The sequence below is a fragment of the Thamnophis sirtalis genome, unplaced genomic scaffold (assembly GCF_051295495.1).
Source record: "Thamnophis sirtalis isolate CommonGarterSnake01/CBP01778 unplaced genomic scaffold, rThaSir2_p1.2 scaffold_11, whole genome shotgun sequence".
In the NCBI taxonomy this organism is placed as follows: Eukaryota; Metazoa; Chordata; class Lepidosauria; order Squamata; family Natricidae; genus Thamnophis; species Thamnophis sirtalis.
Window position 1 is genome coordinate 2657918 of NW_028261391.1, and position 25290 is coordinate 2683207.

General features: G+C 45.7%; 1 protein-coding gene across 2 annotated transcripts in view; it reads right to left on the minus strand.

Moving 5' to 3' along the window:
* Positions 1-25290, minus strand: part of RUBCN (rubicon autophagy regulator) — a 71657-nt gene that overhangs the window by 37427 nt on the left and 8940 nt on the right. For both annotated transcript variants that reach the window (XM_087725040.1, XM_087725039.1), the window contains exons 4-7: positions 22923-23082; positions 20984-21090; positions 19638-19794; positions 16236-16778 (exon numbers count right to left, since the gene is read on the minus strand). In XM_087725040.1, coding sequence (XP_087581166.1) covers positions 16236-16778; positions 19638-19794; positions 20984-21090; positions 22923-23082 — 967 coding nt within the window. The remainder of the gene's footprint in view (positions 1-16235; positions 16779-19637; positions 19795-20983; positions 21091-22922; positions 23083-25290) is intronic.

Below are 25290 nucleotides of genomic sequence, written 5' to 3' on the forward strand. Positions count from 1 at the left end.
AGAGTGCTCCTGGGGTTTTTTGACAAAAACCGGGCAGGAGCACTCTAGCCTTAAAGGCTTATGCCCTTTTTAAAAAAACAATGGGCTGGGTTCAGAGGCATTGCCTCTCAAGGATCTTATACTCCGAAAAATACGGTAGTAAAGTATACCTTTTGCTACAATTGGGAGTCGATGGTCTTTCTTGCCTGAAGGACCAAGTCGGGGCAGGTCTGACACTTAATCTATTTGGCCATACGTGATACGGACCCTTACCAAGGGTTCAGGAAGGGAAATCGTTACCTGAAAACAAGGAGGCCATCGAGACGGACAGGTCACTGTTCGACATGTGAATCAGGTTGGATCCTTCGCTTCCATCTGCAAGACATGGGGATGACAGAAGAGGGTGTCTCAACAGGAGGATGGAAGGACCAATTGGAATACACTTAGTCCTCAGTTTATGCCCATAAACGAGCCAGCCCATTAGTAAGTCACAACGGTGTAAAGTGAGTTACCACATGACCACTCCCATTTTTACCCCCCCTCCCTTTTTTTTGCAACAGTTGTAAAAAGAACACTGCAGTCGTAAAGCAAACCCACTTTTTGTTAAGGGTCATTTTTGCTGAAAATTGGAAGGGAAAATTGGCAAAAACTCGATGTGAAATGCCACAAGACCATGGGACCCTGCAAATAGCCATAAGTTTAGGCTTTGTTATTAAACTGGGAAAAGATTAAAAGACAACATTATTTAAAAAATCCAGTCTGGTTATCAACTATTGAGGCATTTTCATATCTAACAACATATAAAAAGGAACAAACAGTTAGATATGGTAAAATATTGAATGCACAGGGTGAACTTAAATCTATGCAAGAACTGGACCAGCAAGGTATAAAGATGAATTGGTTTTCACATGCTCAAATACATTCTAGATATGATAAAGATCTTAAAATGGAAGGTTTCCATGATAAAATGACTGGGTTAGATAAAACTTTGACAGGCACTGATGAAAAGGTGATTCAAAAACTATACGGATATTTATTAGAGGTTAAATCAGAAAAAGAACAAGAATCTATGATTGAGGGGAAATTTTTGGACATGGGATTGATTTAGAGAACTGGCAGAAATTGTGGCATCAAAATTATAAAATGACAATGTCAACAGCGTATAAAGAAAATTTGTATAAGATGTTTTACAGGTGGCACCTATCCCTGACGAGAATGGCAAGAATGTTCAAGAATAAATCGGAAAAGTGTTGGAAATGTCATCAGATACCGGGTTCATATTACCATATGTGGTGGACTTGCATAGAAGCTAAAAGATATTAGACTAAAATCCATACTTGGTTGGAAAAAAATGATACAAAAACATATTGACTTTAAACCAGAGATCTTTTCGTTGGAAATCATACCGGAAACATACAATGCAGAACTGAAATACTTGATTGTAAATGTGTTAACAGCAGCTAGAATCGTATTTGCTAAAAACTGGAAGAAAATGTAACAAAAAGGCAACAGTAAAAATATTGGGTTTCTGCCTGGATGGTCTCTTGTGACGAGCCGAAGGACAGAGAATGGAAGTAGTGATCCTCCCATATTTGGGCATATCGGGGGTTGTAAAAATCATATATATATATATATATATATATATATATATATGTATGTATGTATGTATGTATGTATGTATGTATGTATGTATGTATGTATGTATGTATGTATGTATGTTATATTTGTGCTGATAAATAAATAAAGGGAGACTAGTATAGATCTATTTCAAGCTATTTAGCTCTCATCAGCTAGCCATAACCTTGCTGGGAATCGAACCTGTGCTCTATTGCTTCTTAGGCAGATGTGTTAACCATGGAGCTACAGAGCTCCACTCCTTATCAGCCAGGCCAGGGTGAAAGGTATATATTTAAAGTCACAACCCCTGGTATGCCCAAATATGGGAGGAAGATCACACTTCCATTCTCTGTCCTTCGGCTCGTCAGTTTTTATCAGCACAACTAATATATATATATGTGTGTGTGTGTGTGTTTTATTTATGCTGATAAATAAATAAAGCACAAATAAAAAAAACACAAATATAACAAAGGCAACAGTAAAAATATTGCGTTTCTATCGTGATGGACTCTTGTGACGAGCCGATTGACAGATGATGGAAGCAGTTAGCTTCCTCCCATAATTGGGCTTACCAGGGGTTGTAAAAATCATATATATATATATGCCTTGTAGATAAACCACAGTTTCAGTTCAGTTCAGTTTTAAAAGAACACTAAAAGTTTAAAAAGACAAGACAAGTAAAAAAGGCACAACATGCACTCAAACTTAGTGGGGGCTGGACCCTCATTCAAGAGGTCAACAGCCCCAGACCTGCCGGAAAAGCCAGGTCTTAATAGACTTTCGGAAGGCCGCGAGAGTGGGCAGGGTCCGGATCTCTGGGGGTAGATCGTTCCATAGGGCCGGGACAGCTACAGAGAAGGCTCTCCCCTGAGGAGCCGCCAGACGACATTGTCTAGTTGACGGCACCAGAGAAGGCCCATCCTGGGAGATCTTATCGGACACTGGGAGGTATGTGGCAGAAGACGGTCCCGAAGGTATCCAGGTCCTAAGCCATGTAGGGCTTTAAAGGTGATAACCAGCACCTTGAAGCGCATTCGGAAACCGATCGGGAGCCAGTGCAGCTCGCGGAGGATGGGTGTAATATGGGTGTACCTTGGTATCGCTCGCGCGGCTGCATTCTGGACCAGTTGTAGTCTCCGAACGCTTTTCAGGGGCAGCCCAGTTTGAAAGACAAAACCTCTGTGTATTGTACTTTGCTCCTGGGGAGTCTCAAAATAGTAGTCAGACTGTGTGCGTGCTCTGACACTTGTAAATGAAGAGTATCATATACTCATTCTACGGAGGTCATCCTACCTTGGATCTCGTACTCATCCACCTCTTCCGCAGAGCCCGAGTCGGAGGGGCAGGTTGAGTCTTGGGAGCTGAAGTACGATCCGCTGTCGGTCGCTTTCAGACCTGCAAAAGTGAGGAAGCTTAAAGGACCTGATCAGTGGTGGGTTCCGGATCCCGGCGTCGCCCACACAAACGCCCGCAGCGCACGGGCATGCATCATACCTGCCAGCGACGCTTCCGCGAGCCTCCGCGATGCTCCAGCTGCTCGGCGGAGCATCGCGCAGGCGCTGTATGCGCCATGCACGTAAGCGCTGAAGGCTTAAAGGACAGGTAAGGAGCTCGGGCAGGCAGGCGGGCACTCTGGAGCAACGTACTGGAACGGTACTTGGTGTTCCGGGCATGCTCCGGTACGCCGAGTCCTTGTCCCGATGAACCCCCTTTTATTTAATTGACAGTGAATTCCTCTCCAGCAAAGTCTTTCCTCTCCCACCGTCTTTCGAGATAGTTCCCAATTCCCGACCTTATCAGGCTTGGAGAGTGGCCAGGCTGAGATCTTTCAGAGGCCGCAATGCTTGGCAAGGATGCAGGAATGGACTCATGGCCTCCTGCAAACTCCACTCCCCTTTCGCTCCTCTTTTATTTCCTCTGGGAGGGGCCATTCACCGTCCACCTGTGGCCTTACTCCCAAGTCGACCCTGTTCTTTAGCTGTTCCCTTCGTCTGGCAACTCACACTGGGAACAGGCTCCAGCTGTTCTGCCCCACTGATGTCTGACTCCGAAGGCAGCTGATAACTGTCGGATGGCCCTGACCCCCTCTCTGCCTCCGACATAGAGCCCTCCTCCGAGCCTTCCCCAGACTCCAGGACTGGCCCATCTTCCTCCCCAACCTCCTCACTGTCTGAATTTGCCGCCAGCTCTGCTGGAGGCCCACAAGAGCAACCTTCCAAAGGATAGGAAGCACTCACTGTCAGAGCCCACATCCTGACACGCCGGGTGGAGGTAGCGAGTCCGAATTTGTTGCCGGCGGATACGGATCTTCTGCTTGAGGTCCTGTATCACCTTGTCGCTTTCTTCTTCCTCCTCTTCCATCTGACGATTCATCATATTGCATTTCATCAGCTCGATGGCGGCGATGAGAGACTCGGAGATGCTGAAGTGAGCGTTTTCCTGGGACGAAGGGAGGGAATAGCGAGAGCAATAGCGCTCATACTTATATACCGCTTCACAGTCCTTCACAGCCCTCTCTAAGCTGTTTGCAGCCTCTTGCCCCCCCCCCCTCCTCCAACAATCTGGGTCCTCATTTTACCCACCTTGGAAGGACGGAAGGCTGAGTCAACCTTGAGCCCGCCGGGATTGAACTTCCTGGCTGTGGGCAGAGTTAGCTTGCAATACTACATCCTAACCACTGGGCCACCATGGAAGGAAGTGGGAAGGGAAGGAAAGGACGAAAGGAAAGGAAAGAATAGGATGGAAAGCAAAGAGCTTTACAGCCCTCTCTGAGTAGTTTATAGTCAGCCTCTTGCCCCTTCTGGGTCTTCGTTTTACTGGCCACGGAAGGGATGGGAGGCTGAGTCCACCTTGAGCTGGTCAGGATTGAACTTTTGGCAATGGGCAGAGTTAGCCTGCAGTGCTGCATTTGAAGGAAGGAAGGGAGAGAGGGAGGAAAGAAGGAGGGAAGGAAGGAAAGGGAGGAAAGAAGGAAGGAAGGGAGGAAGGGAGGGAAGGGAGGAAAGAAGGAAGGAAGGGAGGAAGGGAAGGGAGGAAAGAAGGAAGGAGGAAAAGAAGGAAGGGAAGATAAGGGAAGGAAGGAAGGGAGGGAGAGAGGAAGGGAGGGGAGGAAAGAAGGAAGGAAGAAAGGAAGGAAGGGATGAAGAGAAGGGAAGGAAGGAAGGGAAGGGAGAAGGAAGGAAGGAAGGAAGGAGGGAAAGGAAAGGGAAAAAGGAAGGAAGGAAGGAAGGAAGGAAGGAAGGAAGGAAGGGCAATAGTATTTAAACATATATCCCTTCACAGCCCTCTCTAAGAGGTTTAGAGTCAGCATGTTGCCCCCAATAATCTGGGGCCTCATTTTACCGACCGCAGATGGGAGGCTAAGTCAACCTTGAGCTGGTCAGGATTGAACTTTTGGCAATGGGCAGAGTTAGCCTGCAGTGCTGCACTCGAAGGAAGGAAGGGAGGGAGGGAGGAAAGGAGGAGGGAAGGAAGGAAAGGGAGGAAAGAAGGAAGGAAGGGAGGAAGGGAGGGAAGGGAGGAAAGAAGGAAGGAGAAAGGAAGGAAGGGAAGGGATGAAGAGGAAGGGAGGAAGGAAGGGAAGGGAGAAAGGAAGGAAGGAAGGAGGGAAAGAAGGAAGGAAGGAAGGAAGGAAGGAAGGGCAATAGTATTTAAACATATATCCCTTCACAGCCCTCTCTAAGAGGTTTAGAGTCAGCATGTTGCCCCCAATAATCTGGGGCCTCATTTTACCCACCTCAGATGGGAGGCTAAGTCAACCTTGAGCTGGTCAGGATTGAACTTTTGGCAATGGGCAGAGTTAGCCTGCGTGCTGTGGCAAGAGAAAGGGAGAGAGAGGAGGGAGGAGGAAAGAAGAAGGAAAGAAAGGAAGGAAGGGATGAAGAGAAGGAAGGAAGGAAGGAAGGGAAGGGAAGGAGAAAGGAAGGAAGGAAGGAAGGAAGAAAAGGGAGGAAAGAAGGAAGGGAGAGAGGAAGGAAGGGAAAGAAGGAAGGAAGAAAAGAAGGAAGGGAAGGGATGAAGAGAAGGGATGAAGAGAAGGGAAGGAAGGAAGGAAGGAAGGAAGGAAGGAAGGGCAATAGTACTTAGACATATATCACTTCACAGCCCTCCCTAAGAGGTTTAGAGTCAGCATATTGCCCCCAATAATCTGGGGCCTCATTTTACCGACCTCAGATGGGAAGCTGAGTCAACCTTGTGCTGGCAATCAGTAGCCTGCAGTACTGCACTCTAACATTTGTGTTTTATTTTTATAGTGTTCTTATGCATGATCTACACTGAAGATGCCACTTAAATTTCGTTGTACGAGGTGCAATCCATCACACAGGCAATCCCTGCAGAACCACGCAATCCACCATGCATACTGGCAGGGGGATTCTGGGACTTGAAGTCCATCCGTTCTTAAAAGTCATTGAAATGGGAGAGCCGCTGCTTAAAATTCCGCAAAGGACTATACGCTTACGCTAAAGCGGGAATTCGGCCCATCTGTTAAAACAGCGTCAAAAAAGACGACGGCTGTGCATTGAATGGCCATGCAGGTTCCACCACAAAACCACGGCAGACCAAAGCGCGCTCGACGAAAGCGCGTATGTGACGTCATCACAGCGCGACGAAAACAGCATGCTGTGAGCGGTAAACTTAAAATTAATGCGTAAATCTAAACCTAACCCCCCCAAACCTAACCCTAAACCTAACTCTAAGCCTAATCCTTAACCTAACCCTGAACCTAACCCTTAACCTAACCCTAAACCTAACCCTAACGCTTAACATAACCCTAAACCTAACCCTAACCCTTAACTAACCCTAACCCTAAACCTAACCCTAACCCTTACCTTTATGTGAATCGGCTTGCTTTAATTTAATTTTAATTTTATTTATTTTTAATTTTATTTGTCGCGCTGCTGATGACGTCACGTACGCGCTTTCGTCGGGCGCGCTGTAGTCTACCGCGGTTTTGGCGTGCCACGGGCCATGCAAACCCAATGCCATTCTGTAGAGGTGTCAAGACTTTTGAGAGATTGAGATTTGTTTTATTTATATGCCGCCCTATTCCCGGCGGGACTCAGGGCGGCGAACAACTCAAAGGGGGAAAGGGAACACAAAAGTACAAGACAAACATTTAAAATAGCCAACAGCCACACAAGTCGAGAGGGGAAGGAAGCTCATCAACCCCAGGCCTGCCGACACAGCCAGGTTTTGACGGCTTTCCGGAAGGCCTGGAGAGAGGTGAGGGTCCGAATCCCTGCGGGGAGTTCGTTCCAAAGGGCCGGAGCTGCCACAGAGAAGGCCCTCCCCCGGGTCGTAGCCAGATGGCATTGGCTGGTGGACGGAACCCGGAGGAGGCCGACCCTGTGTGATCTAATGGGTCTTTGGGAGGTAATTGGCAGCAGGCGGTCTCTCAAGTACCCAGGTCCTATACCATGAAGGGCTTTATAAGTGACCCAAGTATGTATTAAATTATGGCATTTGCACAACGATATCATCCTACGTGGGTCATTACGGTGCCCTCCACCTCGAATTCCTTTGTAAAATAAAAAATCCCAAGAGAGAATAAAAAGTAAGAACAGGGATTTGAGGGTCCTTTTCCCACCGAATTACTGATCGACGTCTCTGCCTCGGGATTTGTTCATCCCTACCTTCTCCAAGTCTTCACAGCTGCCAAAATCTTGTTCCGACAGGTAGCTGATCAGGGATTGGCCTTCCGTAGGCCTCCGAAACATCCCTTCGGCCGAATGCAGATACTGGCCGGTGTCTGGCATTGGGGGGGGGGAGGGGAGGGGAGAACAGTAAGTAAGTTGCTTTCAAAACAACTGAAGGTGAATGTTATGAGTCCCAGGATAACATGGCTGATAATATCTATCTGTATCTATCTATGTTTGTCTATATTTCTCTCCATCTCTTTACAATACAATAGCAGAGTTGGAAGGGGCCTTGGAGGTCTTCTAGTCCAACCCCCTGCCTAGGCAGGAAACCTTATACCGTTTCAGACAAATGTCTATCCAACATCTTCTTAAAGACTTCCAGTGTTGGGGCATTCACAACTTCTGGAGGCAAATTCTGTTCCACTGATTAATTGTTTTCACTGTCAGGAAATTTCTCCGTAGTTCTAAGTTGCTTCTCTCCTTGATTAGTTTCCACCCATTGCTTCTTGTTCTGCCCTCAGGTGCCTTGGAGAATAGCTTGACTCCCTCTTCTTTGTGGCAACCCCTGAGATATTGGAAGACTGCTATCATGTCTCCCCTAGTCCTTCTTTTCATTAAACTAGACATACCCAGTTCCTGCAACCGTTCTTCATATGTTTTATCCTCCAGTCCCCTCATCCTCTTGCTTGCTCTTCTCTGCACTCTTTCTAGAGTCTCAATATCTTTTCTACATCGTAGTGACCAAAACTGAATGCAAATATTCCAAGTGTGGCCTTTCCAAGGCCTTATAAAGTGGTATTAACCCTTCACGTGATCTTGATTCTATCCCTCTGTTTATGCAGCCTAGAACTGTGTTGGCTTTTTTGGCAGCTGCTGCTCTCGGCTGGCTCCTATTTAAATGGTTCTCCACTAGGACTCCAAGATCCCTTTCACGGTTACTCCTATTGAGCAAGGTGCCACCTATACTGTACCTGTGCATTTCGTTTTTCTTGCCTAAATGTAGAACCTGACTCTTTTCACCGTTGAATTTCATTTTATTAGATAGGGCCCAATGTTCAAGTTTGTCAAGATCCTTCTGTATCTTAAGCCTGTCTTCTGGAGTGTTGGCTATTCCTGCCAGCTTGGTGTCATCTGCAAATTTGATGAGTTCCTCATTTATCCCCTCATCCAAATCATTGATGAAGATGTTGAAGAGTCCTGGGCCTAAAACAGAGCCTTGGGGTCCCCCACTGCATCCCTCCCTCCATGAAGATGCAGTTCCATTGAGGACGACACGTTGAGTGCGGTTGGTCAGCCAGTTCCGAATCCATCTGGTGGTGATGCTGTCCAACCCACATTCTTCTACTTTATCTAGTAGTAGGTTATGATCTACCTCTTCAAATGCCTTACTGAAGTCCAAGTAAACTATATCGACGGCATTCCTCTGGTCCACTAATTTTGTCACATTATCAAAGAATGCAATAAGATTACTCTGCCATGATCTGTTCTATCTTTTTCTTTCTTTCTTTCTTTCTTTCTTTCTTTCTTTCTTTCTTTCTATCTATCTTTCTATCTTTCTATCTTTCTTTCTTTCTGTCTACCTATCTATCTGGATAGATGGATGGATGGGTAGATGACAGGTAGGTAGGTAGGTAGGTAGGCAGACGAGAGAGAAAGATGAATGGATGATGAATGGATGGATAGCAATAGATAGATAGATAGATAGATAGATAGATAGATAGATAGATAGATAGATAGATAGATAGAAAGACGAGAGCAAGTGAGAGAGAGATGGACAGTAGATAGACAGAAAAGAGAGAGAGGGAGGGGTGATTGAATAGGATGGATGGATGGATAGACAGACAGACAAACAAGAGAGAGATATGAATGGACAGATAGTAGATAGATAGACAGACAAGAGAGAGAGGGAGGGAGTGGTGGCTGAATAGGATGGATGGATGAATAGATAGACAGACGAGAGAGAGAGAGAGAGAGAGATGGATGGATAGATAGTAGATAGACAGATAAGAGAGAGGGAGGTAAATAGATGGATGGATGGATGACAGACAGACAAGAGAGAGAGGGAGAAAGGGGTGGCTGAATAGGGTGGATGGATGGATGGATAGATAGACAGACAGACAAGAGAGAGAGAGAGATGGATGGATAGATAGTAGATAGATAGACAAGAGAGAGAGGGGGAATAGATGGATGTATAGATGACAGACAGACAAGAGAGAGAGAGAGTGATGATGGAAAAGTGAGAGAAGGATGGATGGATGAATAGATGATGGAAGCATAGATGAATGGGTAGATGGGTGGGCAGAGAGAAGGAGAGATGGGGGGAGGGAGAGAGAAAGTTGCCATTTTGAATGGAGGCTAAACAAAAGGTCCTAATTTGAAGCTGCTTCCACATATCATTTTTCTGGGCTTCCAACTGAGCAGGCCTCAACTCCTGTCTGGTGGGTTCCAGAGTCTGATCTATTCTGGACTCGGGGCAGCAGCTGGTGTGGAGAAGGCCTTCTGTGGGGACCTCCTCTGCCCCCTTTTGAACAGACTCCGAAGACAAAAAGGCCCTCAACGCAAACAGGCTCACCGTATTCGACGTAGACCGATCCGGGGATGCTCCCGTCCTTCTTCTGCATGGGGCAGGAGACGCTGCCCTTGTACTGCGAAAGGTCCCCGTTGGACTCTAGGCACAAGAGGTGGAAGGAAAGAAGCCATTAAGGGCCACCAACCGCACCGGGGGGGGGGAAGGGGGGCAGAGGCAGCCAAGAGAACTGAGTGGGAGGGAGGGAGGGAGGAAAGGTGGAACGATCCACATCAAACCGGAAGGAGGGAACGCAACAAATGTCGCGGGGAAGAGAGGCTCACAAGACGCAGATGCATTACAAGGTGTTGGGGGGGGGGAGAGCGCTGGTTCTCAGAAAGGGGAGCGGTACGGTCCCCCAAAATGCAGGGGTTTTGGGGACTTTCCTGGTTGCTTTCTGGCGGACGTTTCCTGACCCAAGTAGGTAACGTCATCAGTGCTAGGAGGAGGGAGGGCTGTTTGAGGAGAGGAGGAGGATTGTGTGGTCCTTGATGCTCTCTGAACTCGTTTTCTTGCAGACCTTTCCTGACCCAACTAGATAACATCATCAGTGCTAGAATGGAGTGGGATTTGCAGAGAGGAGGAGGAGGAGGGAGGAGGAAAAGAAGAAGAAGCAGCAGAAGAAGAGGAGGATGAGGAAGACTGTGGGGTCCTTGGTGCTCTCTGAGCTTGGTTGTTTTCTTGCAGATGTTTCCTGACCCAACTAGATAACATCATCAGTGCTATAATGGAGTGAGATTTGCAGAAAAGAGGAGGAGGAGGAGGAGGAGGGGAGGAGGAGGAGGAGGAAGAGGAAAAGGAAAAGAAGAAGAGGAGGAGGAGGAAAAGAAGAGGAGGAGGAGGAAAAGAAGAAGAGAGGAGGAGGAGGAGGAGAAAAGAAGAAGAAGAAGAAGAGGAGGAGGACGAGGAGAAGGAAGAGGAAAAGGAAAAGAAGAAGGAGGAAGAAGAGGAGGAGAGGAGGAAGAGGAGGAGGAGGAGGAGGAAGAGAAGGAAAAGAAGAGGAAGAAAAGAAGAGGAGGACGGGGAGGAGGAAAAGAAGAAGAAGAAGAGGAGGAGGAGGAGGAGGAGGAGAAGGACGAGGAAGAAGAGAAGGAAAAGAAGAAGGAGGAAGAAGAGGAGGAGGAAGAAGAGGAGGAGGAGGAAGAGGAGGAAGAGAAGGAAAAGAAGAAGATGGAGGAAGAAGAGGAGGAGGAAGAGAAGGAAAAGAAGAGGAGGAGGAGGAGGAGGAGGAGGAAACTAGCGTGGTCCTTGATGCTCTCTGAACTTGTTTTCTTGCAGACCTTTTCTGACCCAAACTGGGTAACATCATCAATGCTAGAAGGGAGTGGGTGTGCAGAATGGAAGAGGGGAATTGGACATGTGATGATGGTATGGTAGTAGCGGCAATAGTGATGGTAGAGGAAGAGGAGGAGGAGGAGGAGGAGGAAGACTGCGGGTTCCTTGGTATTCTGTGAGCTTGATTTTTTTTCTGGCAGACATTTCACGGGCCAACTAGGTTACATCATCAGTTACAGAAAGGAGTAGTTTTCTCCCCCACCCCCCTCTATTTACATACTAGGAACTAAAGATTGGATGATAATGGCCTAAACTAGATCATGGATAAGATAACAAGCCAAGGTTCCACAAAACCAACTGTCATGCCTCCCTAGGAGTCTGACTCTTGAGACGGAAGACGAACAGCTGACGGAGAGCAGCAACCTTGGCTGCGGAGGGAACTGGGGAAGGGCAAAGTCAGGCTGGGCAGAGTAGGGGAGAGGTAGAACCTTCTCTCTCTTGCCACAGTGGTTAAGTGAGTCCCTTCAGTTGCAAAGTTAGCAACATGGTTCTTAAGTAAATCTGGCTTCCCCATTAACTTTGTGTCAGGCCTGCAATATTATTCCTTTTAGAATTTTGGCCTGCCAAACTTTCTCTTATTTCATTATGCTGTGTCATTAGTATAGTTGATGGGAGGGGGGAATAGGCAGGAATAGGATTGTGGAATGTACAGGGCGGGGCATAACCTTTTCCTAGGGGGTCACAGCAACACTTGTAATAACAACACAAATAATTCATACACCATTCGAAAGCCCATCAAAAACTGAGTTTATTGACACAATTTAATAGTCAGTATGACCACCATTAGCCCTTCGAACAGCATTCAAACGAGGTGCCTCTCGAAAGGCAATGCATTTTATTCTGTCAATGATCCTTTGTTCTTCCGAATCGAATTTTCCAGCCATTCTTAAAGCAAATTTAACATTTAATAGCTCATTCAATTCAGTTTTTTATGGGCTTTAAAATGAGGTGTCACGGAAGTTGTAAACTGCTGTCGATCTTGCTGTGACCCCCTAGGAAAAGGTTATGCCCCGCCCTAGAATTGCAAAATAATGACTGTTTGAAGATTTGTTGTGTTCTTATCCACCTCGTTTGAATGCTGTTCGAAGGGCTAATGGTGGTCATACTGACTATTAAATCGTGTCAATAAACTCAGTTTTTGATGGGCTTTCGAATGGTGTATGAATTATTTGTGTTGTTATTACAAGTGTTGCTGTGACCCCCTAGGAAAAGGTTATGCCCCGCCCTGTATTGTTGTCATTCTTTACTAGAAGCCAAAGTCATCTTTTGTCTCCGCACTTTTACACCTGACCGGAAGCAGCTGGGTGTTGGATGCCAGCGTGGAAGAAGATTGGACCATGCGATTGGATTGTGGGTGTGAGGACAAGATCATGAACTTTTAACTGGGTGGGATTCTGATGTCATTTCCAGAATTGGGATTAACACAGATGTGCTAAGACGTCTGCTTTATTAAATTGGGACTTTAAGGATCGTTTTGCCTTGGACTCTGATTTAATTCTACATGATACTTGGAACGCTGACACTTTGCTTGCGAGAAGGTGGCAAAAACTGATCCCCTGACCCCAGGACTCTGCAACCGTCATAAATACGGGCCATTTGCCAAGCACCTGAACTTTGACATGAATGCTTAGAATGCTGCAACGGTCGTAAGTGTGGAAATCGATCCCAAGTCCCTTTTTCTTCAGCGTCCTTGCAACTTTGAATTGGCACTAAATGACCTGCCGTAAGTCGAGGACCATCTATTCATTCCGAGAGACCGAGGGTGTGTTCTGTGGGAGCAAGGATGTAGAACAGAGGTAGTCAACCTGGTCCCTAACTCCCACTAGTGGGCGTTCCAGCTTTCATGGTGGGCAGTGGTGTTTGCTGCAATTCTGTTTTATCAAATTTTATAAAGTCAAGTTACTTCCCTACTTTATAAATCACCATCACTGTGGAACCGGCGGGCGGTTAGAAAATTTGACTACTAACAGAGATACAAAAGTGGGCGGTAGGTATAAAAAAGATTGACTACCCCTGATGCAGAATGTTCATGCGGGGAAGAAACGGTCTGTTTCCTAAATTCCCGGGCGAGAACCTTGCGGAGAAATCTGCAGAAGACTCGAACTCGGGGCGAGGGAACGGTAACGGATGTGAAGGGGGAGAGGCAGGGAATGGAAGGGAGATGGATTTGCAACATGCCGGTTTCCCAAACCTGCCACGGGATCTTCTATTATAATGCTGATGTCCCCTGCGCCCTCCTAAGGACGCACAGCGAAGCAGAAAAGAAGGTTAAGAGACAAAAAAAAAGAAAGAAAAACAGGATAAAAATATAAAAAAGAGCGTTATTTTCCGAGAGAGAGAGAGAGAGGATCTCCTATGGGGGAAGCATCCGTGTTGGCTCACACAGATCTTCACGGGTTAGAAAAACCACAATTCCCGTTATGATGCGTCTTCGGTCATTATCCGCTTCCTGTTTCCTGACTTTTTATGGCTGTTCCCCTACCCCCCCCTCCGCCCCCAACCTTGGCAACTTTAAGACGGGTGGACTTCGACTCCCAGAATTCCCCAGCCAGCTGAGTCTGTTTCTTTTCCTCTTACCACCTAAAGTGGAGAGAGATTGCAGAGGAAGGGATTACAAGAGAGTAAGCTATGATGACTGGGGAGAATTCTGGGCGTTGAGGTCCACCCCTCTTAAAGTTGTTAAAAAGTTTTCCCAACCAAAATGTCCTCCAGGTGAGCAAACGCCGTGACACTCCCAGGATTCTCAACGGTTGACATATTGACGGCGGAATGCTAGCAATAGCAATAGCAGTTAGAACTTATATACCGCTTCATAGGCTTTCAGCCCTCTCTAAGCGGTTTACAGAGTCAGCATATTGCCCCCGACAACAATCCGGGTCCTCATTTCACCACCTCGGAAGGATGGAAGGCTGAGTCAACCCTGAGCCGGTGAGATTTGAACCGCTGAACTGCAGATAGCAGTCAGCTGAAGTAGCCTGCAGTGCTGCATTTAACCACTGCGCCACCTCGGCTGGGATCGGAAGGTACCCCTTTCAGATGGCACGTTGTCTAGGGCAGAGGTCTTCAAACCTGGCCACTTTAAGACTTGTGGACTTCAACTCCCAGAATTCTCCAGCCAGCGTAGCATCGGGACCCCTGGTCTGGGGTAGAGAGGCACCATCGAAGTATCCCAAAGGTGCTTTTTTTTTGCAAGAGGCAACTGGACTTCCTTGTTTTTTCTTTCCAAGAAGTTTAGCTTCTCATTCAAGGAGCTTCTTCAGCTCTGATTTGGATGGTGGGGAATGGAAGGATTGATACCCCTTGCAGACAGCTGGTCATTTGCAGCCTTTTTAGAGGGTCCTTGAGGCCACTTGGAGGTTTATCTGTGTCCTCAGGTGACCCTCAGGATTCATATCCCTTGCAGACAGCTGGTCATTTGCATCCTTTTTAGAGGGTCATTGAGGCCACTTGGAGGTTTATCTGTGTCCTCAGGTGACCCTCAGGAGTCATATTCCTTGCAGACAGCTGGTCATTTGCATCCTTTCCAGAAAGCCGTGGAGGCCACTTGGAGGTTTGAAAGAGAAGTCAAAGAGGCCATCTATGTCAAAATTTAACAACAGAGGGATTAGGCCATAATTTATCTCCAGTCCTTTCAGCAGTTCCAAGAAGGCTCCATATCCATTTGCACCACTCAGGTGACCCTGAGGACACAGACGAAGCTCCAAGTGGCCTCGACGACTTTCTAAAAAGGATGCAAATGACCAGCTTTGTTTGCAAGGAGTATCAATCCTTCCATTCCCCACCATCCGGTCAGAACTGAAGAAGCTTCTTGGATGAGAAGCAAAACCTCTTCAAAAAAAAAAAACACCAAGAAATCTCAGTTGCCTCTTGAAAAAGCCTCTTTGGGACAACCACAACCTGGATGACGGAGAATCTTTCTTACCCCTTCAAAATCTTGGTGCGTCTTATACACCGGTGCGTCTTATACAATGGTGCGTCTTATAGCCCAAAAAATACGGTAAGCATTTCAAGGCAATCAGGTCTCAAACAGGCTTAAAATACAATACAGGGCAATAGACTTAAACTGGTTACGGTATTGCATTAATCAATTTTCCGAGAACACACAATATGTTGTACACCATAAATCAACACACTATATAAAGCCACAAAACCTTTAGCCCAGATGACCTACTACAATACAGGTAGTCCTCCACTTATGACCACAATTGAGATCCAAATTTACGTCGTCAAGTCAGAAATTTGTTAAGTGACTTTTGCCCCATTTTAAAACTCATTTGTTAAGTGAATCACTGTAGTTGTTCAGTTGTAGCATGATTGTTAAGTGAAAGGGGATCACGCAACTATAGGGATGTTGCAATGGTCATTAAGTGTGAAAAATGAGCCAAGTCGTTTTTTTCAGTGCCTGTTCTCACCGAGGCTTCCCGAGAGCCTGAAGCCAACTCCTGGTCCCAACAAAACCCCTTTTATTAATTTGCTGTGAATTCTGCTCATTCACACTCAGCAAAGTTTTTCAAGGGAGGATTTACAGTCACAGACCTTATCTGGCTTGGAGAGCTGCCAGGCTGAGATCTGCTGAACTTGGCAAGGAGCCTTGGAGAGTCAGGAACCAATTAAGCGAACTGATGGTCTCCTGCAAACTCCACTCCCCTGTCGCTCCTCTGTTATTCCCTCTTGGGAAGGGCCATTCACTGTCCACCTGTGGCCTTACTCCCAAGTCAATCCCTGTTCTTTAGCTCTTCCCTTCGTCTGGCCACTCTGCACATGCACACACTGGGAACAGGCTCCAGCTGTTCTTCTGCCTCACTGATCTCTGACTCCGAAGGCAGCTGATAACTGTCAGACAGTCCTGGCCTCCTCTTCCTCCGACACTGAGCCCTCATCAGAGCCTTCCCCAGACTCCAGGACTGGCCCATCTTCCTCCCCAACCTCCTCACTGTCCAGATCTGCTCCCAGCTCTGCTGGCTGCTGGCGGGCCACAACAGTGCCACTGTGACTTTGAACAGTCACTAAATGAATTGTTCTAAGTCAAGGACTACTTGTAGCATCGGGATACACTTACACACACACACACACACCAAACCCGATTCTCCCCCTCTTACCATGAGCTTTTGCAGAAGCTACGTTGGTGTCCGAATGGGAACGCATGTGGCTTCGTTTGGGTTTCCCTTGTAGGATGGAGGTCTGCCCCTCGGAGAAGCTGGACCGTCGCAAGAGCGAGGACTTCCAGCTGCCTCCCGGCTCCCCCCAGGAGGACACCGACTCCTGCTTCTGAGAGCTGCTGGACGAGAACAGATTGGAGTTGCTGCTCCCCGAACTGTTCACGGTAGCCGTGCCGGATTCTTCGGGGCTCTCGCTGGGTCGACTCGGCCGGCCGAGATTGCCAATGGCCAGGTATTCCGGCCCGTCCGTCTCATCTTGGCTTCCGGACCAGGAATCTGAGTTCGGGTTGGGCAAAAGGCCGGGGCTCGTTCCAGAAGATGGGATGTTGTCGGGGTCATCGTTAGGGCCGGAGATGCTGAGATGAGGGCTGGCCAGATGTTGGGAGCAGCTGCCGGCCTGGGGCCGGTGGGCAGAAGTCCAAGCGGCATTTTCTTGAGACTGACCGGTGCCACCGAACGCCGGAGGGCTTGATAATCTCCTGTCTGGAAAGATAAGGAGAAAGAAAGAAAGAAAGAAAGAAAGAAAGAAAGAGGAGAGAGAGAGAGAGAGAGAGAGAGAGAGAGAGAGAGAGAAAGAAAGAAAGAAAGAAAGAAAGAAAGAAAGAAAGAAAGAAAGAAAGAAAGAAGGCACAAATTCCTATAAATTCCTCCTGAAGTATAAAAAGGAAGAAGAAACTGTGAAAGAACAAATGATAAAATGGGCACAGAACTTTGGCTATAATATTGAATTAGACAAATGGGAAAAATTTGGGGGAACAAACTTAAAAATGACACTATCAATTGCATACAAGGAAAACCAGTACAAAATGTTTTACAGGTGGCACCTGGCACCAACGAGGTTAGCTAAAATCTTAACAAATTCCTCCCCCAAATGTTGGAAATGCGAATCAATACATGGAACATATTACCATTTATGGTGGACCTATGAGGAGGCTAAAGTTTTTTGGAAAAGGATCAAAAATTGGCTGGAGGCAATAACAGAGGTTAAAACAGAATGGAAACCTGAAGTTTTCTTATCAGGAATAATGTCTGCGAAATACAAAAAAGAAATCCAGTATTTAATGCTACATATAATTACGGCGGCAAGGATTGCCTTTGCCCAGAAATGGAAAAACGAATGAACTCCAAGCGAAGATGAAATAATAAGAAAGGTTATGGATTGTGCCGAAATGGACAAACTAACTAAAGAAATCCAGGGAAAAGAAGAATCAGAATTCTACCAGATATGGGATAAATGGTATAGGTGGATGGAGGAAAGAAACAAGAATCAATGAAGGAATATAACAAAACTCAAAAAATAATAGTTATGAGTAAATTAAGAGGGTTAAGAACGGTGAAATCCAAATGAAATACAATAGAAAGGTGAGCGGTATCGATTGAAAATTGCTATTAGAAAGAACAGGAAGCTCCTGTTCGTATTGTATTGTGTAAATGTGGTGTACGTCTAGATTTTGTGTGTGTGTATTTTATATGTTTGAATTAAAAAAAAGAAGAAAGGAAGCTGCCTTATTTTCGGCGAAGATATGGATACGAGAAGATATAACGTTCTCTCTCAGCCCAGTCCACCTCACAGGGTTGTTGTTGATGTTGTGGGGAAAATAGGAGGAAGGAGTCTTAGGTACGTTTGCCACCTTGAGTTATTTATAAAATTACCATTTTTTGGAGTATAAGACGCACCTTTCTACCCCCCAAAAAGAGGCTGAAAATCTGAGTGCGTCTTATACACTGAATACAGCATTTTTTGCCTCCCAAATCCCTGCTCCCTTCAGCAAAATGGCCATGCAGAGCCTTTAAGAGGCTTCCAGATAGCTCCTGGGGGCAGGGGAGGGCGGAAACGAGCAAAAAATGGGCCAATTTTGCTCATTTTTGCCCCCCCCCATCCCCCAGGAGCACTCTATAAGCCTCCTAAAGACTATTCATGCCCTCTTTTTTGTCAAAAAATGGGCCCGTTTTTGTGAAAAATGGGCCGTTTTTGGGAGGTCTGCAGAATCCAAAACGCTTCCCGTATTGACTTTGCCTGTTGGAAGCAAACCTTTTCTCATCTGTGGTGGACTTGTGCTAAAACAAAAAAAATGGCGGGCCAAAATACACAGGTGGCTAGAAAAGATAATAGGGAAACATGTAGATTTTAAACCTGGACTGTTTTTATTAGGGATGGTATTGATAAGAAAAAGATGTATTTAGTATTAACAGCAGCGAGGGTTGTCTTCGCACATTATTGGGAAAATGAAGAAACACCGCAAGACGAAGGGATAATTAAGAAGATATTAAACTGTGCTGAAATGGATAAAATCAAACAGAAAGAAGACACAGAATATTATCAAACATGGAACTTATTTTACCAAGGGTTGGAAAAAAGGGATGGGGAGTAAGAATGGAATTGTACTGTTAAGCAAATTAAATACCCAAGCAACACGATGTTTATTAAGCACTATGGAATGTAATTACTGTATTTCTCGGAGTATAAGATGCTCTGAAGTATAAGACGCACCTAGCTTTTGGGGAGGAAAACAAGGAAGGAATCTGATTCTGCCTCCCAGCAATTTGCCTCCTTGCAACAAACAGCAAACAGCACAGACGATATACGCTGTTTGTGGTGTTACATTTCAGACTATGCTTGTACAGATGCTGTTAAAACTGATGTGGCTTTCTGGAAGTATACGTTATTCCCTGCTATTTAAAAGAAGATACAATAGCACTGGGCCTCTTCGGATCAAGCATTTGTTTTAAAAAGCTTCTTCATTTTGTTAAGTTGTCTAGAACAATAATAAAGCAGCCTTTACAAAATAAGTCTAATAATGTGAACATTCTATATAGGCATTTATAGTTATTGACTTACCTCCTTGCAGCAAACAGTAAACAGCCTGATTAGCACAAGGAAAAAAAAACTGCTTTTGCCTCCCAGCAATTTGCCTCCTGCATCAAACAGCCAGTTTCACTTTCAGTTTCAGCTTGGTCCTCCCGACGATCAGCTGTTTCAGGCTGCAGGGATTGCCATAGTCTATTGCAGCCTCTGCAAGCCCCATTTTCCCCGTTTGCTGCAAGGAGGTAAATTGCTGGGAGGCAGAGGCCAAAGCGTGGGGGACGGTGGATGGGTGGGTGGGGCTCCATTCAGTGTATAAGAAACACCCAAATTTTCACCCTCTTTTAGGGGGGGGGAGAAAGGTGCGCCTTATACATGGAAAAATACAGTAATAGAAAATTAATAATATTTTTGTAAAAAAAACCTGCAATGAACATCAAGCTTAAACCGAACGGCGACATCCCTGTTGCAGCAACTGAGTAGCAGAAAAGAGACTTTTAAAAGCAAAACCCGTAACCCGCCCACTGCTCGTGGCTTACCTCCCTTACCTTGGTTGCTGGCACAGGTGGACGGAAGCCCCGAGAAGGAGCCGAGGTACCGAGGGGCCGCGCTTTCGGCAGGAGCGGGAGGGATGGGCCCCATGAGGGATGTGAGGCTCTTCGTCCTGGGCTCAGAGGCTTCTCCTTTCCTGGCAAACTGAAAGAAGGATCTTTGTTGAGGCAATAGCCACGTAGGGCGGGGGTCCCCACTAGAGCACCGTGTCCTGGGTGGAATTGGACCGTGTGAGTGGCTGGTTGGAGTGTATGGCAGTGTTTTTCAACCACTGTGCCGCGGCACACTAGTGTGCCGTGACATAGTGTAAGGTGTGCCGTGGGAAAATTACTTTATATATAGTCAATATAGGCACAGAGTTAATTTTTTTTAACATTTTCTAATGGTGGTGTGCCTCGTGATTTTTTTCATGAAAAAAGTGTGCCTTTGCACAAAAAAGGTTGAAAAACACTGGTGTATGGGGATCAACTTGCATGAGTTGACAGGCCACTCAGTGGCCCAGTTCCCCTCTCCACCACCACCACCACCCCGCTGGCACTATATAAAGGAGGACTGAAAAAAGGAGGAAGACCCCTCCCCCCAAAAGACCAAAATCCCAAAGAAGAAAGAAAGAAAGAAAGAAAGAAAGAAAGAAAGAAAGAAAGAAAGAAGGAGAGAGAAAAAAGAAGGAAGGAAGGATGGAAGAAAGGAAGGAAGGGAGAAAGAAAGGGAGAAAGAAAGAAAGAGATAAAGGAAGGATGGATGGATGGAAGGGAGAAAGAAAGAAAGAAAGAAAGAAAGAAAGAAAGAAAGAGATAAAGGAAGAAAGGATGGTTGGAAGGAAGGAAGGAAGGGAGGGAGGGAGAGAGATAGAAAGAAAAAGAAACAGTGAAAGAGAAAAGGAGGAAGAAAAAAAGGAAGAAAAGAAAGAAGAAAGGGAGAAAGAAACAGAAAGGAAGGAAGGAAGGAAGGAAGGATGGAAAGAAAGAAAAATGAAAGGGGCAAAGAAAGAAAGAGAGCGAGAGAGAGAGAGAGAGAAAGAAAGAAAGAAAGAAAAGATAAAGGATGGATGGATGGGAGAGAGAAAGAAAGAAAGAAAGAAAGAAAGAAAGAAAGAAAGAAAGAAAGAAAGAGAAAAAGGAAGGAAGGATGGAAGGAAGGAAGGGAGATAGAAAGAAAAAGAAACAGAAAGTGAAAGAGAAAGGGGGGGAAGGAAGGAAAGAAAGAAGAAAGAAAGAAACAGAAAGAAAGGAAGGAAGGAAAGAAAGAAAAATGAAAGGGACCAAGAAAGAAAGAGAGAAAGAAAGAAAGAAACAACCCCCCCCAAAAGAAGTAAAGGCAGGAGATTTCTCACTATAGAGGCGTCAATCTGAGCCAGCAGCCGAGGGTTGTTCTGCTCCACAGCCTCCAGGCACTGCAACATGACGGTCACGTGGGCGTCGCTCAGCAGGAAAGCTGAATCTGGGGAAAAAAGAGTAAGAAAAACGGAGGCTCGAATGGTCCCTTTGCTCCCGCGCTTCTCTTCTAGGGTGGAATTTCTTTTACAAACTTCACAACTTTTAACACTTCAAACTCCCAGAATTCCCCCAGCCAGCATAGCTTCCTCTCTTGTCATCCCTTCCTCTGCAATCTCCCCACTTTAGTGGGGTAAAAGAAAAAGAAACGGATACGGCTGGCTGTCTGCCTGGGGAATTCTGGGAGTTGAAGTCCACCACTCTTAACCTTACCAAGGCTGGACACCTCACACAAAATATTTGCGTGGGAAAACAGTTAGGCACGCGATTGGGGATTAAAAAAACAAAAGCTGGGAACATCCATTTTCCATATGGCCACCGAGGTATTTCGCACAAAGCAGCAGATAAAAGCTAGTGGAAGATGAGCAGGGAAAGCCCACTTACAGGGTGGACTCGACTTACGACTGCAATTGAGGCCGACACGTCTGTTGCTAAGTGAGGCAGCGGCTAAGTGAGTTTGGATCTGTTTTACGAACTTTCCAGCCACAGTGGTTACGTGAATTGCTGCGGTTGTTAAGTGAGTAACATGGTTGTTAAGTGTTCTGTTACTCCCATGATGGCAAACCTATGGCAAGCATAAGGGAGGTGGCACGCAGAGCCCTCTCTGTCAGCACCTGTGCCGTTGCCAGCTGTCTGCCGCGCATGCGCCTGATGGAACCCAGAAGAGCAGCTGTCCGCCACGCACATGAGCACTGGTCAGCTGCTCTCTTCTGGCTTCCAGTGCTCCTGCGCACACATGCGCTCCAGTTTCAGTACTCGGTGCTGAAAAGATTAACCATCACTATTCTCTTCTCTTCTTATTTCTTTTCTTTTCTCTATTCCATTATCTATTCTATTCTATTCTATTCCATTCTATATTCCAATATCTATTATTTTATACTCCAATATCTATTCTATTCTATATTCCACTATCTACGATATTCTATTCTATATTCCAATATCTACGATATTCTATTTTCCAATATCTACGATATTCTATTCTATATTCCAATATCTATTCTATTCTATTCTATTCTATTCTATGCTATTCTATATTCCAATATCTATTCTATTCTATTTTCCAATATCTATTCTATTCTATTCTATTTTATGTTCCAATATCTGATCTATTCTATTCTATATTCCAATATCTATTCTATTCTATATTCCAATGTCTATTCTATTCTATTTTCCAATATCTATTCTAGTCTTTTATATTCCAATATCTACTCTATTCTATTCTATATTCCAATATCTATTCTATTCTATTTTCCAATATCTATTCTAGTCTATTTTATATTCCAATATCTACTCTATTTTATTCTATATTCCAATATCTATTCTATTCTATTCTATTCTATATTCCATTATCTATTCTATTCTATTTTCCAATATCTATTCTATTCTATATTCCAATATCTGTTCTATTCTATATTCCATTATCTATTCTATTCTATTTTCCAATATCTATTCTATTCTATATTCCAATATCTGTTCTATTCTATATTCCATTATCTATTCTATTCTATTTTCCAATATCTATTCTATTCTATATTCCAATATCTGTTCTATTCTATTCTATTTTCTATTCTATTTTTTATTTCTACTCTATTCTATATCCTAAATTCTATTCTGCTTTTAATTGCATTCATACTCCATTCCAGTCTTCTCTACTCCACAGGATGAACAGAAGGCAGCTTCTCAAAACAGGAAACACAACTTCTGCCTGGCGGAGGACCAGGGGGAGAACCGGGGGGAGGGGGAGGGCCGGGGGGGGGGCAGCAGCCGGTCTGCTCTCACCTGTGTAGAACTTCCTGATGTAGGGCTTGTTCTCCAGGAGAGGCTTCAGCTGAGCCGAAAGGCAGTGGAATTGCAAGCTGTGCTGAAGCCAGAGCTCGGCCACCGTTCGCTGGCTGGTCCTCTCCGGATTTTGCTGCCCGTTCTCATGGAGATGAATGAACTGCAAAAGGAGGTTTGGAGAAAAACCAGGCCCAAATCAGGGGGAATAGAGCAGTGTTTCTCAACCTTGGCGACTTTAAGTCCTGTGGACTTCAACTCCCAGGATCCCCCAGCCAGCTGCTCCCAGAATTCTGGGAGTTGAAGTCCACAGGACTTAAAGTCACCGCGGTTGAGAAACACTGGAATAGAGGATCCCTGGTGGTGGAATGGCCTTTTCTAGGTCTCCTGACCCCTGGAACCCCCACTCCCACTCCCCCAAATAAAAAGCCTGAGAGAAAAGAGGAACCAACGAGTCAAAAAAAAAAGACCGATTGCCAAGTTCAATTCCTCGTCTGCCAATTGAAAGGAGGGCCAGTTTGGACTAACCATTAGGAGACTGGGAGTGTCAGCTTCTGCTTTGCTGTTGCTTCGGTTGCCATGAAACGGCGAGGGAGGGCATGGTATTTGGGAGGGGTTACTCATTGTGCTGGAGGAAGGTTCTGGAGTTCACCGGCTGATCGGACTACGCATGCGTGGGAGTTTCCCGCCAGGACTAACGGCACCGACATCCCATCTTCGTGATGCCTTTTGAAGTTATCTCACACCTGACACTTGGAAGAATTGTGATTGGACTGGAACTGTGATGCCAAGGGGGTGGGGAATGGGCTATTCTATATATCAATCGCTTTCGCGCCTAAATATTCAGACTTCGCTTCGCTATGCCTTTAATCATTTTTAATTAGTAAAAGTACACTTGATTTCCACACATGGAGTCTTGTGGTCTTTCTTTCCTAATTAATTAATGGAGAGGTGCTGACAGTGAGTTCTAGTCCCGCCTTAGGTATGAGGCAGCTGGATGACTGGACCAATCACCAGGAGACTGTGAGTTCTAGACCCACCGTAAAAATGAAAGACAATTGAGTGAATTTGGACCAATCACCAGGAGACTGTGAGTTCTAGACCCACCGTACAAATGAGAGACAATTGAGTGACTTTGGACCAATCACAAGGAGACGGTGAGTTCTAGTCCCATTTTAGGAATGGAAGCCAGCTGGGTGATGTTGGGTCAATCATCTGAAGGCACTGAATTCTAGTCCCATTTTAGGCATGAATGCTGGCCAAGTGACTTTGGGCCAATCACCAGGGGACAGTGAGTTCCAGTCCCACCTCAGCCATGAAAGCCAGCTGGGTGGTGTTGGGCCAATCGCCAGGAGATGGTGAGTTTTAGTCCCATTTTAGGCATAAAATCAGCTGGGTGAATTTGGGGCAGCCCCTCTCCCTATGGAAGAGCTGAAAAGTTTAATCTAGCGTTTCTCAAACTTGGCAAATTGGAAGCCATTGTGCACCCCCAGAATTCCTCAGCCAGCCAGGGATGTTGAATTCTGGGAGTTGAAATCTGCACCTCTTAATAACATGGATGTAATCTCTCTGCCTTTTACAAGCTTCAGATCATCCCCTCTGCTGTGGAAGTACTATTTCTTCTGCAGTTGATTCTTTGGGATCTTCAATCTTAATTCCTTTAAGATGGATGGATGTGTGGGTGAAAAGGAGGAAGGAAGGAAGAACAAGGAGTAAGAGGAAGGGAGAAGAAAGAAAGGAAAGAAACAAAGAAAGGGAGAAGGAAAGAAGGGAGGGAGGGTGATGGTAGGAAGGAAGGATGGATGATGGGAGGGAGGGAGGAAGAAGGAGGAGGAGGGAGAAGAAAGAAAGAAAGAAAGAAAGGAAGGAAGGAAAGAAGGAAAGAAAGTAAGAAAGAGAAGGAAGGAAGGCAGGGAAGAAGATGGTAGGAGGGAAGGAAGGAAGGGAGGAAGAAATAGAAAGAGGGAGGAAGGGAGGGAGGGAGGGAGATGGTAGGAAGGAAGGATGGATGATGGGAGGGAGGGAGGAGGAGGAGGGAGAAGAAAGAAAGAAAGAAAGAAAGAAAGGAAAGAAAGGAAGGAAAGAAAGTAAGAAAGAGAAGGAAGGAAGGCAGGGAGGAAGATGGTAGGAGGGAAGGAAGGAAGGAAGAAATAGAAAGAGGAAGGAAGGAAGGGAGGGAGGGAGGAAGGGAGGGAGATGGTAGGAAGGAAGGATGGATGATGGGAGGGAGGGAGGAAGGAGGAGGAGGGAGAAGAAAGAAAGAAAGAAAGGAAGGAAGGAAGGAAGGAAACAAAGAAAGAAAGAGAAGGAAGGAAAGAGGAAAGAGGAGGGAGGGAGAAGAAGGAAAGAAAGGAAAGAAGGAAAGAAAATA